General features: G+C 37.1%; 1 protein-coding gene and 1 long non-coding RNA gene across 6 annotated transcripts in view; one reads left to right on the plus strand and one right to left on the minus strand.

Moving 5' to 3' along the window:
• Positions 1-20,410, plus strand: part of LOC110348391 (uncharacterized) — a 77,687-nt gene that overhangs the window by 48,017 nt on the left and 9,260 nt on the right. The window contains exons 2-4 of one of the 4 annotated variants that reach the window (XR_015451997.1): positions 1,248-1,343; positions 5,091-5,200; positions 6,701-7,837. This is a non-coding gene — a long non-coding RNA (uncharacterized LOC110348391). The other 3 variants (XR_015451996.1, XR_015451995.1, XR_015451998.1) reach the window with 3 other exon arrangements.
• The window catches only part of LOC147827672 (uncharacterized), a 121,565-nt gene continuing 109,077 nt past the window's right edge, over positions 7,923-20,410 (minus strand). For both annotated transcript variants that reach the window (XR_015451994.1, XM_087213161.1), the window contains exon 2: positions 7,923-19,370. Coding sequence is in view for 1 of the 2 variants with exons in the window: in XM_087213161.1 (XP_087069287.1) it covers positions 19,340-19,370 (31 nt within the window). In the remaining variant the exon portion in view is untranslated. The remainder of the gene's footprint in view (positions 19,371-20,410) is intronic.

Consider the following 20,410-nt stretch of genomic DNA (forward strand, 5'->3'; position numbering starts at 1 on the left):
CATACATATTCATACACTCATATACACATGTGTATACATGCTCAATATATGTATTCTTATACACACATATGCATTTGTAAAATATTCATATAGACTTATGTGTTACACATTTAAATTCCCTTTCTAAAGCAAACATCTGTAATTTTCTAAAATTACATAAATCTTTGTAATGATAGCATGATAGGGAAGGAATTAGAGCCTTTGTGCTATCATATCTCTCTGGGCAAGCACAGGGCAGGCAGTGTGCTGGAGGCTGCTCTTTCTGGGACCCGCCCAGCACTTAAAGCTAACCCAGAGATCAACACCATCAGTGAGGCGAGTTACAGGATTTTATGGCAGAGTATCACAGAAATTCAAGAACATATCTAAGCATTCGTCACTCTGGTGGTAGGAAACAAGCTAAAAGAATTTAGAGAATTACAATCACGCATAATAGCGTTATCACTGCAGATTGTAGAATTTGAATTATGTGCACACGTACTTTTAAATGAGTTCCTTAGGCAGGTACTGCTTATAAGCACTCGAGGGAAAGGAAGGTTGAATAAAATCAGCTAAGACTCAGCTATACACAGTTGGACAAATACTGTACAATTGTAAACAATAGAGTGAAGTATAGCTACAGTGGATGAAAATAAATTCTAAGTGGTACTTGGAGCTTTGACAGCATTCCTGAAGATTCATTTTCCCCCTGGGATGTGACAGTTTATGGGTGCCATTACAATACATGTGCAAAAACTGAGTCCCCCGCATGGACCACTGTGTTCACAGGCTGCAAGTCTCAGTATTTATGATGACTTGGGGTATCTGTGAGAAGGGAGGCAGTGCAGAGTGGTGGGAGGAAGGGCTATTATTCTGACCAGATCTCTTTGATTGTCAAAATGATCCACATCCTAGGTTTAGCCCTTTTACCAAGGTCAGAGACCAAGGTACTCCATAGCCCTATAATCTTCTCAGTTCTTCCAGAAGTTGTCAGATAATCAGAATCACCAAGGAATTCTAAAAAACACAGATTTCTAGGCCCTACTATCCAAAAAGTCTCATGCAGTAGATCTGGGATGGAGCCTAGAATTTGTCTTTAAAAAAAAGATCCATGAGTGGTTTTATAATCCAACAGGTTTGGGAACCACTAGCCTAAAAAATGGCCCATTTTGGTTTGTAAAAATGAAAGAGGAGAGAAAAAGAGAGGGGGTGGAATGAGATTTTAGAGTCCTCTGCTGACTCTCAAGCATTTCTCCTATGCTGTGTAGATGGCCCTGTGGTTTCCTCCTGGATGATGGGGAAGTCTGGCAGCCTAGAGAGCTATGAACTGATTCATGCTGAAGAAGAACCAAGAGGGATCATGTGTAAGCTGATTAATGTTATTTTTCTTCTCTGTGTGTCTTGTCTCTAGGCAAAATATAGGACTTTAGATCTGAGTGAATCTAAATCATTCAAGTGTACTTCAAATCAATATTTCTTCCTCTATGAGTAAAGAAGGATATATGTATTATTTTTCTCTTTCGGGGACATGTTCTTTCCCTCAATTTTTTTCTCTTGACAGTGTAGGCTCTAGTGTTTAAGGCTTTATAAATAAATATCAAATTAAAAAATTAGGAAGGACACAAATCAGAAGTCAATCCTTTTTTTTTTTTTTTTTGGTACTGGGGATTGAGCTCCAGACCTTGCACTTACTAGTAAATCCCCAGCCCTGAAGTCAACTCTTTTTAAGCTTAAGAAAGAAATGTATTAAACCATTATTCTAAATCTTGATGTCAACATTGTATTGTGTGTGTATATGTGTTGTGTCTGTGTGTTACTGGGGACTGAACTCTGGACTGGATTATAAGAGCGTGCCACCATGCCTGGTTAACACTGTATGATTGTTATTGAGCATATTTTAATAAGGTTACAAACATGGAGAGCTGTTTTGTAACAAATAGCTGGTCACTAATTTGTTGTTTTTTAAATTTATATATTAATTGGTACATTTTAGGTATACAATATGTTTATGTTTATCATTGGGTGCTTGTACCTATACATGATGTATCTTGGTTCTTATTTTTTCCCCCATTACCTATATGCCCTTCACCCCCACCACCCTTCCCTATTTACGTAGACTTTGTTTCCATTTTTTTTTTCTTTCTCATAATTTTTCCTTTCCTTTCTTCCCTTTCCCTTTCCCCTCCTACCAGCCCTACCCCTTTGGACCTTTTCCTATTTCAAATTATCAGTTATTCATTTTAATCATATTCATCCTTATTTACACTTTCAGTTTCTCACACTAGAGAAACCATTCGGTATTTACACATGTGTGTCCTATTTATTTCACTTAATGGCATGGCCTTAATATGCATCCATTTAGCTATAAATGACTCTAGTTTCTCCTTCTTTATGGCTGAGTAGTACTCCATTTTATAAAAAAAACCCCACATCTTCTTTATCTAGTTTCCAGTTGATGGGCATTTGGGCTGTTTACAAACCTTAGCTATTACAAACTGTGCTGCTATAAACATAGGTGCACATATATCACTGTGATACAATTCTTTTAATTCTTTGGGGACGATACCCAGTAGGGGAATAGCTGGGTCAAATGGGACCTCTAGTCCTAGTTCTTTGAGATATCTCCATTCTGATTTCCACAGTAGCTGCACCAGTCTGCACTCCCACCAACAATGGAGAAGGGTTCCTTTCTCCCTACACCCCCACCAGCATTTGTTATTGGTTGATTTCTTGATAGCAGCCTTTCTTTGTGGGGTGAGGTGGAATCTCAGTGTTGTTTTCATCTGCATCTCTCAAATGACGAGTGATGTTGAACATTTTTTCATATATTTATATGCTGTTTTTACTTCTTTGTGAGAGAAATGTCTGTTCATTTCAGATGCCCATTTTTGAATTGGGTCTTTGAATTTGGGGCGTCTGATTTTTTTCAATTCTTTATATATTCTAGATAGTAGACCTTTGTCTGAGGTACAGCTGCTAAAATTTTTTTCCCAGATTGTAGGTTGTCTCTTAGCTCTGTTGGTAGTTTCACTTGCAGTGCAGAAGCTTTTTAATAAAATGAGATCTCAGTTGTTGATTCTTTGTGTTAGCTCCCGTGCTACTGAAGATTTGTTCATAATGTCTTTTCCTATGCCAATGTCATTGAGAGTTCTACCTAACTTATCTTCCAGCAAGTTTACTGCTTCTGTCTTGATATTTAGCTCTTTAATCCACTTTGATCTTAGTTTAGTGCACAGTGATAGGTATGGGTCTAGTTTTAATCCTTGGCAGGTTGAAATCCAGGTTTTCCAACACCATTTATTGAACAGGCTCTCTTTTCTCCAATGAGGGTAGTTGGCTCTCTTGTCAAAAATGAGGTGGCTGAGTATGTCTGGAGTTGTTTCTGCATCTTCTAATCTATTCCACTGATCTTTGAGTCTGTTTCTTTGCCAGTACCATGCTGTTTTTATCACAGTAGCTTTGTAGTATAGTTTCAAGTTGGGGATTGTGATACCCCCAGCCATGTCTCTTGCCTAGAATTGCTTTTGCTATTCTAGGTTTCTTCTGCTTCCAAATGAATTTTTGGATTGTTTTCTCAAGTTCTGTGAAGTATGTTGTTGGAATTTCAATCGGTATTGCATTAAATCTATATAGTAGTTTTGGAAGTATGGCCATTTTCACTATATTGATTCTTCCTACCCAGGAATAAGGGATATCTTTCCATTTTCTTATATCCTCTTCAATCGCCTTCTTCAGAGTGCTATAGTTTTCAGTGTAGAGGTCTTTTGCTTCCTTTGTTAGGTTGATTCCTAGATATTTCATTTTTTTAGATGCTATTGTAAAAGGAATTATTTCCCGAATTTCTCTCTCAATGGGTCTGCTATTTGTGTATAAAAAGGCTATTGTTTTTTGAGTGTTGACCTTATATCCAGCTACTCTACTGAATCTGTCAATTAGGTCTAGAAGACTTTTGACTGAGTTTTCTGGGTTTTCTATGTAAAGTATCATATCATCAGCAAATAATGACAGTTTAACTTCTTCCTTTCCTATCTTTATTCCTTTTATTTCTTTCTCTTTTCTGATTGCTATGGCTAATGTTTCCAGAACAATATTGAAGAGGAATGGTGATAGTGGGCATCCCTGTCTTGTTCCTGATTTTAGTGTGAAAGTTTTCAGTTTTTGACCATTTAGTATGATGTTGGCTGTTGGTTTTTCATAGATAGCCTTAATCAGCTTAAGATAAAGACCTTCTATTCCAATTTTCTGTAGCATTTTTATCATGAATGGGTGCTGGATTTTTTCAAATGCCTTTTCTGCATCTATTGAGATGATCATATGGTTTTTGTCCTTGGCTCTGTTAATATAGTGTATTACATTTATTGATTTACAGATGTTGAACCATCCTTGCATCCCTGGGATAAATCCGACTTGGTCAGGGTGTATGATCTTCTTGATGACACTCTGTAGTCTGTTTGCCAGTATCTCATTGAGGATTTTTGCATCTGTGTCCATTAGGGACATTGGTCAGTAGTTCTCTTTTTGGGTTGGGTTTTGGAATCTTTCCAGGGAATCTTTTCCTGGATTTGGAATCAAAGTAACACTTGCCTGGTCACTAATTTGAATGAAAGCCAGGAATCTTTTCCAGGGAATCTTTCCCTGGTTTTGGAATCAAAGTAACACTTGCCTGGTCACTAATTTGAATGAAACCCAGGGTATCGTTTTTATCTTCAAATCCTTGCACAATCACAGACACTCTGCACAAGATCACACTGCTGGGGGATAACCTGGTTGCCATGCACACATGTTCATGGGACTAACAAGTCGGGAAAGTTGCAAACATCAGTCCTCTCACTTCAAAGAAAGTTTCATGAGAGGTTAAATTGGAAGATAGATATTTCTAAGACCTACTGCAGAATGTCCCTATTTCTAAGTCTTACTTTGGACTTGAAATGTCCTCCAGAACTCACGTATTAATGGTTTGGTTGCCAGCTGATGGGCTTTTTGGGAAGTGATTGGATCATGGAGCTAGGACCTGGTTGAAGAGAGTGGATCATGGGAGTGTGATCTTAGGGACTATATCTGGTCTCAGCCCTTTTCCTCTTGGGCTTTTTAACCCTCTCTTTGTTTCTCAGCTGCCATAGGGTGAAGTTTTGTTCCACCACCCCCTTCCACCATGATATCTTGTTTCATCTCTGCTCAAATTAATGGAGTCAGCCAACCACAGTCTGAAACCTCTGAAACTGTGAGCCCAAATAAATCTTTTCTTCCTAAGTTATTTTTCCTAGGTATTTTATCACAGTGACAGGAAGCTAACTAACCTGTAAAGTCCTCAATTGAATGTTTTTTAAAATCATATTTAATAACTCACATGCTCATCAAATATTTAAAGATCTTGTATAAATTATATCACAAAAAGAATTTTCAACTCTCTTTATATAGGACTTATTTGAGTAATTCTAGGAAGAGTAATGAAAAAGCAGTAAATTATTATTTAACTTAGTTCTCAGTGGATGAATCCAGAAGAAATATTACTAGGGTTTATGTAAATCTACACGTATATTCCAAATCAATCATGCTCTTTGTGCTGACATTTTTTGGTAGAAAAATGATATCAATGATATGTAAATTTAACAAATAATTAAGATACATTTAAAATACATATAGTTAAATTACAACTGTAAACTTACTAAATCAGTGAATACTGTGAAATAATAACATAAAGTTTCAATTCTATTTCCAACCTTTCCTTATCAGTACTGAGAAATTCTTTGGGAATTGTCCTAGTTTCTCATGATGCAAAAAGTATGAAACATGTTCCCAGATGAAATTGCTTACAATCTTGTTTAAAAAACAGATCTTGAACATGAAAAATATCAAATCATTGAATTTTTAACCAACCTATTTCTTTTCAGATTTCTTTAATTCTAGAAAAGTGTTGAAAGGAAGAGATGGAAAACACATCAAGCCAGTGCAAGAAATATAATTCAGTCAGCTTAACTGAGTCTTCAAAGAAAGCATTCAAAGGAAGAAAAAATAAATTTACTCTACTCTGAAGCACTTAGAGAACTTTATTTACAGTAATTTTATGCTGAATATCAAGATTTTAAAACTTTTAATAGAATTTAAACCAAGATAGCTAACGTTTCCTAAAAGAACACAATAAGTCATATACTTCACATACTTTATTTTGGACCTTTTTTATTAGTACATGTTTGCAGTGTATATTGGTTACATTTATCATGGGGAGTTGATACATGTACATCATACAACCTAATTCCTTTTTTTTTTTTTTCTGATTCCTTACCCCCTTCTCCCTCCCTGCTCCTTCCAACTCTTGGACCCCTTTCCATTTTCAAAAGTTCTATTTTCATCATCTTTTTACTTCAGTTCTTTTTTTCGCATCCCCGTTCCCCCTTCTCCCTCCATCTCTTGTTCCCCCATCCATTTGAAAGTATCTCCCTACTTCTTACTTATCTATTTTCTCTATTTTTCTCTCTCTTTCTCACTCTAGAGAGAGTTGCATCCATTTTACCTACAAATGCCTCAAGTTTGTCTTTCTTTATGGCAAAGCAGTACTCCTTTGTGTATAAATACCACGTTTTCTTTCTTTATTTATTTGTTGGTGGGCATATAGACCATTTCTAAGATTTAGATGTTATTAATTGTACTACTATAAACATAGATATTCATGTATCTCTGTAATATGATGACTTTAACTCTTTTTTTTTTTTTTTTGTACCAGGGATCGAACTCGGGTCCTTGCGCTTGTGCAGCAGGCGGTGAAACCACTGAGCTAAATCCCCGGCCCTGACTTTAACTCTTTTGAGAAGATACCTAGATGCGCAATAGCTGGGTCAAATTAAACTTTTTTTTCAGTTGAGGAATCTCCACACTGACTTCCATAGTAGTTGTACTAGTTTACATTCCTAGAATTCTTTTTTCCTCACATCCTTGCTAGCATTTGTTATTATTTGATTGATTTCTTTCTTTTTGGTACCAGGGATTAAACTCAGAACCTTATGCTTGTGAGGCAGGCGCAGTGACTCTGAACTAAATCCCAGGCCCCTGCTTGATTTCTTGATGAAAGCCATTCTTTTTGGAGTAAGATGGTATTTCAATTTTGTTTTAATTTGCATTTCTGTAGTAGCCAGACATGTTGAACATTTTTTTCATATATTTATTGGCCCTTTGTATTTCTCCTTCTATAAATGTCTATTCATTCCAGTTGCCCATTTTTTATTAGGTCTTTTGTTTTGAGGGTCTAATTTTTTTGAGTTCTTTATATATTTTAGATGTTAGTCCTCTAAGGAATAGCTGGAAAAATTTTTCCCATTCTGTAGGTTGTCTCGTCACTCTTGATTCTTTTCTTTGATGAGCAAAAGCTTTTAATTTTGATCTGAGATTTTTATTATGTTGAACATGATAAAATGGGGAAATAAAAAGATTAGGTGATGTAGTATGGTAGACAATTTTATTGTTCACCCTTATTTGCTCCACTCTCTGTGAATTCAGACATGACCATATGAAATGTGAGCAATAACGATGTGAATGATTTCTTCATAGAACTTTAAGAGCCAGTGAATGGTTGGCTATGCTTTTTTTTTTTTTTTTTACCATGAAACCACTGATGTTCCAAATGGGCCCTGAAATACAGACTACATGGGGTTGAGCTACATTCAGCTTATGATGAATGTGTAGCATAAATTTAAAAATGGGGATGTAGTAAGTAACTGATCTTTTGAGATTATTTCTGCAACAAAAGTAAAAGGCAAACTAAGATTTTAAACCTATTTTTTTAATTGCCAAGACTTTGGCAATGAATAAAAGGTGTTTGGGCCAGAATGGCCACTGTATAAACATTTGCTGAAGGAAGGAATGCATGATCATTGCCCAGAACTGAACATAATATTTCAGATGTGATGTGATCCACGTAAGTGTCATTAAGCACACAAACACTCTTACACTGAACTTCTACTAATGAAGGCTTAGACAGCTTTATTTTTGCCAAACATACTTATGTCTTTAATAACAACAACAACAACAGCAGCAGCAGCAGCAAAATTATTGTCCGTATAACATGTATAAAGCACAGAAGAAGGTATCATGGGTAAAACAAAAATAAAGTGTGAAAATAATGATCTTACAGCTGTTCATGATTTCATGAGTGAGAGTTTCACATTTACAGCCAGCTGTGTTACAAGGCAATGAATAGGGTTAGAGAGTGCTTGATTGAATGCACAGTGTGGAGCTGGGCAGCTTGAGTTTCAGTCATTTGTTTCATGGGTATGTGTTGAAAATTAACAATGAGTTGGCTGCTATATGCACCTCTGCAGAGAAATTTTTAAAAATACAGCTCTTGGCCTTGAAGACCTCACAAGCTACTATGAGTAGGAGAGACAGATTAGGAAACTACAATAGAACATAAGAAAAAATTAAGCTGAGAAAGCTATGAATATATAGGTAAAGAAAATATGGGTAAAGAATATGGGATCAGCCTGGAATAGTCAAAGAAGGCTTGCTGAAGGAAGTGATCTTTAAGGTGATTCCTCAGAGATGAGTGTTGGTGGATAAAGAAAGAGGAGAGAATATATTGGTGGGGGAAAGAAAAGTACATTCAACCTCAGTGAGCATTGGCAAGAAGGCCAGACCACAAAGATAAAATAATCTGGAAGCATGACTTCTTCCAAGAGCCAGCAAGTGCTATACTCTTTGTCAGCTCAGGGTGCTATAACAAAATACCACAGAGGTGACTGAAACAACAAAAAAATATTTCTGTGTAGTTTTGGGGCATGTAAGTCTCATTTTAGAACACCAGCATGGTTGGGATTTCAGAGAAGGAACAATTTTGACTGATGATGTAAGATGTAATCAAGAGTGTAGACTAGCAAAAATAGATAACAGGAAAAGATTATGGATTTGTGAATCTAGGATACCTGAACATATATATATATATATATACACTAATGCAAAGAATTCATGAGAGTTTGTATCAGTCAGCAGGCAACAGATAAAACACCTTTCCTAATTCTAATGTGGAATTCCACATTCTGTGGAGTTACAAGTCCACAGTAGATTTAGGAGGAAGGAACTATAAACAACGGTGTTGTTACAGTACAGAAAACCAACAAGGGATTGTAGAGTACCCTGGGGAAAGAAAAATGGAATGATTACTTTATATTTAAAGAGATGAGGGGATGGAGAAATTAACAGAACTCAGATGGAGAGGGCTGTCTTGAGAAGACAATGAGCTTAATCAAAAGAAAATATCAGTCCAAGAAGTGGGAGAAGAAAATACTACCATTTCACATTCTTCCATCCCTCCAGTCCCTGCTGGGGCTGGCCATTGGTCAAACTCCATCAGAAAGTAGAGAGCAATGAGACCTGTTGAATCTTTCATACATACTTCAACCCCACTCCCACCCCCAGCACAAAGGAGGGTAAAGAAGGATGCAAAATGGCTTTGGAGAGGCAAATAGCTATCCAGCCTAGTGAGATCAGAGGTACAGTTTAGAGAAGAGCTAACTGATAGTGCAGGTTCCTTACAAGTTAAGAGAGAGTGAGATTTGAATCTCAGATAGATAGATGACACTTAAACAGGAAAGATAATTTTGAGAAGAGACAGAAAATAGGTTACATTTGGAAAGAGATTTATGGGTTCTATTTTGTCTATGAAGCAAAGGATGTCCACTGAGATAGAGTGCAGTGAATGATGAACATTGTGAAAAGTTTGAAAAAAAAAATGGGAAAGGTTTGATGTTATTGTTGGGAAACATAGGAAAAAATGGATTAGACCAATGCAACAAGACTAACCTTTGCTGGAGGGTCCATATGAGGTATGATCATGAACCAGGGTGTGATCAATCTGTCCTTGGTGTGATTTTTCTCTAGTGTTGTTTAACCAGTGTTCAGGTGTGGGTGGTTAGATTCCATGGGTTGAATTTTACCAAAAGGGAGCAAAGGAGTTTTTGAAATGATAAAGGATAAATCTAAGTTACAGAGGGAAGAAGATTAAGGCTAAAGGAGACTACTGAATATGGAAAAAGTGGAAGAATTTATCAAGAACTGAGTGCCCTATTAAGGCATCTTTGAACAAACAAGCTAGAAAGAAGACAGTTGTGGAAAAAGAAAGATGCTTGAATTAGAGACTTTGATTGCATTTGTCTGAATCCTTTCATGTGCAAGTAAAGAAACTAAACTCACACTACCATAAACTGAAAAGTGTTGTATTGATGCATATAAACCACAGGTCTAAGGGCAAAGTTGACTTCACACATATGTAGATCCCCAGGCTGGAGCATAGTGTCAGAGCTGTCTTTTTCCTAAGTTTTCTTAGAAGTTTCTATTCCTTCTCTCTTGCAACAAACAGGGTTTCCTCATATGACTCTGTATGGAAAGATAATTCTAGCAGTTCCAAACCCACCTCATGGCAGATGATGACCCAGTAAGAAGACTCTTAGTGTACATAGGTCAAATTTCCTGGAAGCCCTGTGACTGGTCTTACTTGGGTCTCAACCATCCCTTGATCCACTCATGATGGGTGGGGTCGGGGAAAGGAGAATGAATTACCTTGCTTGGTCAGACCTGGTTTGCAGGACCACTGAAGAGAGGATGTGGAGGGAAGGTTAGCGCTGTAATTAACAGATTTTCCAGTGTCAAAAGACATGGGTAAGAAGAAGTTTTCCCAAACCAAATAGAAATGTTGAGAACACAGCCATAGCAGATTTCAGAGGTGGAACAACATGCTGAACAGGGGAGCAGCATGTGAAAGCTCAATTAAACTTTCATTTTAAAAAATGCTTCTAATGACAACACTCATTACATGTGTATGTTCTAACAAATTTCTTTGAAAGTCTTGGTACTTTTTTAATCACATATATTCAATTCTTGAAATTTTATGTAATGGTTAATGAGAGTTAAAAACCAGTGTTCTGGGCTGGGGATTTAGCTCAGTGGTTTCACCACCTACTGCGCAAGTGCAAGGACCCGAGTTTGATCCCCGGTACCGGAAAAAAAACCCAAACAAACCAGTGTTCTGGCAATGCTTTCAACAACGGCTGTCGCTTTGTGAGTCCTTACAGAGTCTGGGCACTATAAAGATTATTTTAAATGGTGATCCCTTTTTCTATGAAGTACTGAGTTGGACAGTCATTGGTTGCCCCTCTACCAAGCATTCCCCTTTCCTCTTTCCTGCTTGTGTACAGATTTACTTTTGGCAAACAGAGGTTCTCCCATTCTTAGTGACATTGTTAAAAAGGGACATTTAGTTTTTGACAAGGTTGAACTAGTCAGAGTCACTTCTCTCCCTGGTCTCAATAATTGGTACAGGAGTGGGCATGTGACATAAAAGGGCTTGTTGCTTATGCTCGGAATTCTTGGGTGCAGATTCTTTCATTCCCTTGACTGTGTGGTATGGCAATGGGAGACCAGGAATGGCTGCAGCTTCTAGGGGAACTGGGCTGAGGATACAGTGAGGGCAGAGCTGCAAGAAGGTAAAAGAGAATGTTCTGGGGAACAGATAATGCAGTGAGTCTCCGAGTCAAAATGTTCCAAGGTAGCCCTAATCTGAACCTTCAGTTGCCTAAGTCGATAACATCTTACTCTCTGGGAAAGATATTTCTTCTGAGCCTCTATTTCTTCACTTTTAGAATGGTAATGATAAAAAGAATTTTACTGGCTTATTGTAAGGTTTAAATGATACAATGCATGGCCTGACAAACATTGATACTCTATCTTGTTCTGGTAGATTGCCACATGGTGCCATCTTAAATACACTTTCAAAGAATTGATCAGGGTGTAGCTCTTTTTAATTTATGGACATATACTTTAGAAGTTTTATATTGTGTAAGTACAGACAAGTAAAATTATTTTTTTAAGTAAAATTATTTTTAAAGTAATACATATTCAATTTTTTCTATCATAAAATTATGCCCATTGTAGAAGATGTAAGTGCTTTATATAATTTATAGTTGCACTAAGTGTTTATGATCATTTCTACAGAGAGTGAGTGTCAGATCTTTGGTCAATAGCAAAATTGTCATTATTTATTTTTTTGTGGAACAATCACCTTTATTTTGACCATTTTCAACTTACATTGCTTAATTCAGGAACATCAGCCAAGATTAACATGAAGGTTACTTGTATTAAAACAGTCTTTTTTTCCCCTTCTTTTGTTTCTTTCTCACATTGTTTCCTTGGATTTGTATTCATTTGTGTTTATGGCATCTTAAACAAAACAAGTTAAGCATGATACTTAAAAAATGTTTCTGTTTTTGTTTGCTTTTGCCTACAAAGAATTTATAAAACACCAAAAAGCAATGCAAGATAAATCTCTGCCCTTACAGTTAAGAAGCTATGATACTATTTGTTACAAAAACAGAAAGCTGGAGAGATAAAAGATTAAATATGCACATGAAGTTCATGTATGATTTCATATAGTTAATCTTGAAAACCCAACTCGTAATAAATTTATGAAAACAAAACAAGCAAATTAAATTATTTAAAAACCTAGAAAATAATAATAAACCATAAACACAATGTTACTGAAACTCAGCCACACCACATCCTCAACTCTGGCTTGGATGTAACACAAGTGTTTTAAATTGCACTGGGTGGAGGCCCCAGCAGGAAGGAAGCATCGGATATTGCTGGAACATATCTTTGTTTGAGCAACAGCTAATGAGAAAGGTCACCATTCTGCTTTGCTTTCAAATACTAGGCCTGTTTTGAAATTAGTACTAAACATTTCATCACAAATGCTGGTGAATGATCATTGAGGTATGCAATCCTGCATAATTAATCTTTTCTCCCAAATAGAGTAAAAAAAATCAAAATGGTGAGAACAAAGTTTATATTGTCACTACTGCTTTAATCAAAATTTGCCAGTAAAGGATAAAATTACTTCCTATTTATGGACTCTGGGATACCCAGTTATTTATAAAATTCTAGTGAATATGAAGGAAATTTAGCTAATTTTTTCACTGCAGTTTTAGTGTTATGTGTACTCTTGTTAAACTCTTGTTGCCAGTGTTTGAGATGCAAGGCTTTCTGGGCCTTTGTTTCCTAACATTTATTGCATTTGTTTAGTGAATCAAGTAAATGGTATTAGGGGCTGAGGAATTAGCTCAGTGGTTCCGACGCCTGCCTCGCAAACACAAGATCCTGAGTTCGATCCCCGGTACCAAAAAAAAATAAAAATAAAAAAGGAAAAGCAAGTAAACGGTATTAAGATCCCAAGAAAAAAATTAATTTTCTTCTATTTAAAATATTTGCTGACAAATGTAATAAGCTTCAGAGAGCCTCTTCCCAGGAAGGGCTGACTTATATCCAGAACAGAAAAAATTGTACTAGCAGACATTTCTGCCCCAATTTGTGGGGGAGGGGCCAGAAAGCTCTTAAATATCTCAGTTTATATTTTTGGTTTTCCCTGTTGGCCAGGCTGTTGTATTCCCATGTCTGCAGCACGTTCCACTGTGGGAGCTGAGTCCTCAGAATAAACTTTGTGAAAGGCTGGGTCCACCCGCTGGGGATAAGGGATCCAGGGGGAGGAAGGGGAGGGGGTAAAGGAAAAGGGAAGGGGACGGCTGCCTTCCTGTGTTTGGATGACCTTTCCTTATGTTTATCTGGAGGGACTGGCCAGCCACACTCTATTTGGTGTAGTCTACCGTGTTGCCTAGCTTTATGTGAGTAAAGGACCTTTGCCTTTGCTGGGAGGACTAGATTTAGTTTTCTGAGTTTGAAATAAATAAATAAATTAAAGTGTATAATATAAGTCTGCTAGGGGTGGGAACCTAAAAAAAGGAAGTCTTGCAAAACATATTCACATGCTCAGTCTAACAGATGCCTTAGGGGAGAGACCTAGGTGCATCCCGAGCCATTTGAGGAGGGGGCACTTGTGCTTCTGCGCACCTGCCAAGAGGTGGGCTGTGCCAGTGTTCCCTCTCCCACATCCTCACGTTCAGCATAACGCCCCCACCTGTGGGCACTCCATAAATGTGTCTTGACTGAGTGAGTAGATGAATGAATAAAAGGGCAGAGCCACTGGGAGGTGACTGGGGAACAGGCTGTGGGGTCCCTGTACTACCTAGGTTATTTGCCAGTTTCTGTTCTCAGGGCTCTGGGTAGCTCCACTTCAAAGAAACCAGTTTGAAGCCTCCCGGTCTCACATTCCTGATGGATGAATCACTTGTTTCTTGTGGGTGAGCGAGACCAAGTCCTCTGGTCTCCACCTTGCTGTTTCATTTCAGGGCCGACTTCTCACTTGGCCTGGCTTTAGCTTCAATGTTACTTCCCCACAGAACCTACCCTTTAACCCTCCCATTCTCACCCATCTAAATTAGACCTCCTCAAGATACCCCTTTTTTTTTCTTTCAGTACGAGGGATCAAACTCAGTACCTTGTGCTTGCAAGGCAGGCATGGCACCACTGAGCTAAATCCCTGGCCCTAAAATACCTCTTTAAAAGCTGTTTTCACTTTCCTTCTTCTCCTCCTCTATTTATTTATTTATTTATTTATTTATTTATTTATTTATTTTATTTTTGGTGGGGATTGAATCCAGGGCCTTTGCACTGAGCTCCATTCCCATTTTTTATAGTCAATGTTGAGACAGAGTCTAACTGGATTGCTAAATTGCCTAAGCTGGGCTGGGACTTGTGATCTTGCTTTAGCCTCTTGGACTGCACCAAACTTCCTAGCCCATTTCTTATTAACTCACTTGTGTGATTCTGCATCTGTTTTCTCCACTCCATTACAAACTCCCTAAAGACAGGGAACCATATTTATTTTCTTATCACTGAATTCTTAGCAGCTGGCACATATAATAACCACTCGTGTGTTAAATGAACAAATAAGGAGATTAATGAATAAATTATATTTGGAAGAAGAATTCATAGTAGGTTACTGAGTGAGGTTGGGGGATAAATGTCAGAGTCCAAAAGTTTTATCCCAAACAAACCTTGGACACATTCATGACTTTGAGGTTCTGGAAAAGGTCCTACATCACGTTGTACATTTTACCTCTGGAAGATAGCTAGCACTCTGTGGTCCTAGGAGTGCTAGACACTTTCTCTTTCTGATTCTATACAAGTAGCAACTTCTTCCACTTTTTCAGTAATAGCATTATTCTTAGTTGCCCAGGTGTCCAAGCCTCGTAAGAATTCTTGATGTTTCCCTCTTCCTCACATCACACAGTTTCACAACATTTCTTTTTAGAGATAAATGGATAAAGATAAATGTGATATAAATATATACATATTATTCTGCCATAAATAAGAATGAGATTACATCATTTTCAGGAAAATGGATGCAACCAGAGATCAACATGTTAAGTGAAATAAGCCAGACTCAAAGAAAAGTATTGCACGATTTTCCTACTATGTAGAACCTAAAAAGGACATCATGAAAGGAGAAGGGATATTATTAAATAAAAGGAAGAGAATAAAGAGGAAGGAGGAGGGCATGTACTGGAGGGTAATAGGGGAATGGAAAAAATTTATTAATTATATACTAAGACCATGATGCTAACATGAATTCATTGATGTAAAAGTGTTTCTGTTATACTCCACTAAGTGAAATAGTGTGCTATAAAATGATATGTACGGCATTGCTGATGGTTTATTTTCAAAAATACATTAATGTGTAGAAATATCAAGAAATCCCTTAGAGGGCCAGGGATTTAGCTCAGTAGTTTCGGCACCTGCTGCGCAAGCACAAGGACCCCAGCTCCATCCCCGGTACCAAAAAAAAAAAAAAAAAGAAAGAAATCACCTAGAATGGTATTCACTTACTTGTTTTAATCTGTCTCTGGTAATGAGATGCTGTTTTTCTTTTCCCGTTTTCACTTTTTTATTAGTACATGTTTGTAGTACCTAGTGATCATATTTTTCATGAGGAGTTGGTACATGTATATGGTACATCTTTATTATTTTTCTATCCCCTTCCTTTCTCCTCTCTCTCCTTCCTGCCATTTCTTGGTCCCTTTTTCATTTGCAAAAGATCTATCTTCCTATTTCTTATTATCTATCTTTTATTATGTTCTTTATTTATATGTTGGGTTTCTTATATAAGAGAAACTTTCAGTATTTAAGCTTGTGTGTCTAATTTGTTTCACTCAACATAATAGTCTCAAAATGAATCCATTTTTGTACAAATGACTCAAGTTTATTCCTTCTTTATGGCAGAGTAGTACTCCATTGTGTATAAATATCACATTTTCTTTATCCATTTCTTTATCCTATGTTGGTGGACACATAGGCTGCTATAAATGTGGTTATGCATGTTTCACTGTGATATAATGTGAATATGATATTTTTAATTCTTTCATGAAGATATCTAAAAGGGGAATAGCTGGATCAAATGGAATTTCTAGTTTTAGGTTTTTTTTGGAATCTCCATACTGATTTCCACAGTGGTTAAACGATGTAGGAGAGTTCCTTTTTCCCAAAGCCTCACCAGCATTTGTAGTTATCTGATTTCTTGATGATAACCATTCTTTCTGGAGTAAGATGACATCTTAGTGTTGTTTTAATTTGCATTTTTCTAATGGTCAACATATTTATTATCTATTTGTACTTCTTCTAAGAATTGTCTATTCACTTCACTTTCCCATTTTTTAAATTTGGTCTTTTATTTTGAGACAGGTCTAATATTTTTGATAGTCTAGATATTATTATTGTATATTATTATTATTCTATAGATAGAATTATTGTGTATTCTAGATATTTATCTGAGGAATACCTGGCAAAAACATTTTCCCGTTCTGTAGGTTGTCTTTTCTGTTGGTTGTTTTCTTTGCTGTATAAAACCTTTTAAATTTGATATGATCCCATTTGTTGATTCTTGGCATTATTTCTGGTGCGATTGGGGGTCTGTTCAGAAAGTCTTTGCTTATACCTATATCTTCAAGAGTTTTACCTATTTTGTCTTCCAACAGATTGTATCTCTTTTAACATTAGGTCTTTGATACACTGTGATTTTAGTTTCATAGATGCTGAAAAATGTGGCTGTAGATTCGATCTTCTGTATGTGTATAGCCAGTTTCCCCAGAACCATTTGTTACAGAGGTTATCATTTCTCCAGAGTAACACATTTTTCTTTTGAAGGATGTTTTTTCTTGTGGTATTATGTTTTAAGCAAAGAGAATTAAGAATTGCTATGAGTATATGAGGTCACAGATATGTTAATTAGCTTGATTGTAGTAATCATTTTATTGCATATATATATCTCAAAACATGCTGTTGGATCCCTTAAATATGTATGGTTTTATTTATCAGTTATACTCAATTTTAAAATGTTTAAATAATACTTCTGTTTTTTCCTTTTCATATCCATAAGGACCTTTTAATCTAATCAGTGTATTAGGTTTCTTTCTTTAACAAGTTATAGACACTGAACTCCAATTAGTTTAAAAACAAAAACCACTAATATATTGGCTCATGTCTCTGGGAAGTTGATGGAAGCAGTTGACTTCAGATATGACTAAATCCAGGGGCTGAAATGTTGCTCAGCCCCCTGCCCCCCATCACTCCACTAAACTTTTGAAATGGACACATTCAACTCCTGACTCACAACCTCCTCAAAGCACCAGAGAGGACTCTGATTGCACCCACATGCCTATTTCTGAATCGGTCAGTGTTGGGGCTGGGGCATAAGGCTCTGATTGGCCTGGCCCAGGGAACATGCTCATCTTTGTGACCCCTGAATGGGAAGTGGTACAATCACAGAAAGAGTTCCTCAAAGAAAACAGGAAATATTGGACACAGGTATAGCTCAGTGGTAGAGCACATGCTTAGCACATTCAAGGTCCTAGGTTCAATCCCCAACACCATCAACAACAGAAAAAGGAATTGTGTTACCAGGATGAGCTGAAGAAGTGGTGTTAGATAATCAAAAACAATAGAATGCTTTCCTGAAATAGCTCCTCTCTGCCAGGTGCAGCAACCTACATGGGCCCTTAACCTACATGGGGCAGGATGCACAGGGGAAATGAGGATGTGCGGGGGAGTAAGATTACTTTGGTTACTAGTTCTTTCTCTTACCAATTGTGTCATTTTGGACAAGTTAAACTTTAAAAAGGTCCGATTTTCTTAAGATAAAACAGTGATGTAAGACATTCAAGGTATTCAATTTTAAATGGGAAGGAAATTCCAGCTCATGCTAAAACATGGACGAACTTTGAAGACATTATGGTTAGGAACTAATACAGTAGTGGCGGGATGAATACTGAATGACTCTACTTAAATAAAGTACTCATTTGAATGTAGTCAAATCCATAGACACAGAAAATCAAATGGTAGTTGCCAGGGTTTGGAGAGTAGGGACAGGGGGAGTTACTATGCAATAGACATAGAGCTTTAGTTTTCCAAGATGGAAAGAGTTCTGGTGATGGATGGCAGTGATGTGAATGTAGTTAACAGCCCTGAACGCTATACTTAAAAGTGGTTAAATGGTTAATTTTATGTCATGTATATTTAAAAATAATTTTTAAAACACAAATATAAGGGTTAAATGAGACAAGTATACTGTTAGTGCAATATGAGCAGATAGTAAGTGCTCATAAATGTCAAAAGTCTTCTCATAACAGCCCGGAGAATGAGGTATTAATAGCCCTCTGTTCACAGCTGGTTAAATGGAGACTTGAAGGTTAAGTAACTGGTCTGAGCCCACCCAGCCAGAAAAGTGTCAGAGTCAGCCTCAAATTCAACACTTGGACCCTAAGATACTGCTGTCCCCAGTTATGCCAGGTTACTTCCAGGCACACTGCTTGGTATTTTTGGTACTGCTTAGTATTTTTTAATGTTACCCTGATTATGTTAAGCTTCTGCTTAACAAAAGTTAAGGCATGGAGCCCCAGTCTAAAACCCAAATGCCTCTTCTCGGTACACTTCGTTTTGCAGGCTGACCCCATTTACATTTCTAGGCTCATCTCGATCTCAAGACCCTGTTCTAGCCTGCCCTGTGTTGTCTATATCATTGCCTATCTTGGTTCTCTTGCTGGGCCAAGGCTGAAACTCTTCAGCCCAATTCCTTCAGAAAGCCTCACCTACCCGGGTGAAAAACATGCTCACATCCTCCTTTGACTGCTATGGTGTTTATTATTTGATAGCAATGCATAATGTACTACTTTACTAAATGCTATTACTTTGTGTAGCCATGTCTTTCCTCCCCATCCACCATCAGCTCATGGAGGCAAGAATTCTCTTATTTCCTTAAGGCCAGTTCATTGTTTTGCATTGAGTATGGACTTGTTAACAATTTCTAAATGATGCTGATGCGGGAAACATGATCATGATGACTGGTTCACACAACTGTGATTTGAACAAACAAGCACATATTGTTTTCTTTCTTGTTAGAAAAGATGCTGGAATTTTTCTTCATAGTTTTAGGTCAGTTCAGGATGTAATGCTTCCTAGTCAGCCTGAAAAGAAAGTTTGAGCCTGATTAAAAATCTTATCTGCTGGAGGCCCTGTGTAAGAGGTAGACGCCTCTTGCTGATTAAATTCAAAGAAACAGATGCAAACCAAATTATTTTTGGAGCAATCAGAGATGAAATATTGGGTTTTCAAGAATATCTCAAAAAATATATAAAAAGTCATTTCAAATTCTGCAAATGGTGCCTACTGCACAAATATTTCAATCTCTACTTAGGTACTGGAAATGTTAATTAAGTGTATAAACCTTTTAAATGACAGTGTCCCTCACCTCCAATCCCTTCTCAAAGGCTAGTCCTCTGTGGACCATGTAAGGGACCTGAAGAAGTCCTCCAGGAAGAGAATCAAGGTCAAGGGGCTAGAAATAGGCTGCTGGAACTGCCACTCAGCAGATGTCCCAATGTGGCATTTCTGAGTGGTCATGTTCTGAGTGATTGGTTTCTGTTCTTTAAATATTTTAACTATCACCTCTGGGCAGCAGGAACAGTAACAGAAGTTCTGCTTAGTAGGACTATAAATACCACTGGGAGAATAATAGAGAATGAGGCAGGAAACACAGGTAAGGGCCAAAAATTGGAAGAATTCAGATTAATGATTTGGACCAAGAAACCATAGAAAACTACTAAGCAGAAAAGTATAAATAGATATATATGCACTTTTTGAAAAGTGGGGAAGACTATTTAACAAGCTTTTGTAAGGGACCAGGTGAGAGATGATGAAGACTTAAACCAAGAACTCAGCAGTGCCAATGAACAGGAAGGGAAAGATGGGAGAGATATATTTTAGGTAAAATTGACGGATTTGTGATTGTCTGGAGAGAGTAGGAGTAGAAATGTCAAAAGGATTCAGAATCTGAAAGATGAATGTTCTAACATTAGTTGTATGTACCAAGAATACATTGATATTTTATATTTATTTTAACAGTCTTAGCTCAAAGTTCAGGGAATTAGTTGTGGTTGATCAACATAAGATACATGAAAGAGTAGTTGAATGTGTGGTTATAGTCACCCCACTTGACCATATTTTG

The sequence above is a fragment of the Heterocephalus glaber genome, unplaced genomic scaffold (genome assembly GCF_053883595.1).
Source record: "Heterocephalus glaber isolate CG9 unplaced genomic scaffold, H.glaber_assembly_v1.0 deba00001442, whole genome shotgun sequence".
Classification (NCBI taxonomy): Eukaryota; Metazoa; Chordata; class Mammalia; order Rodentia; family Bathyergidae; genus Heterocephalus; species Heterocephalus glaber.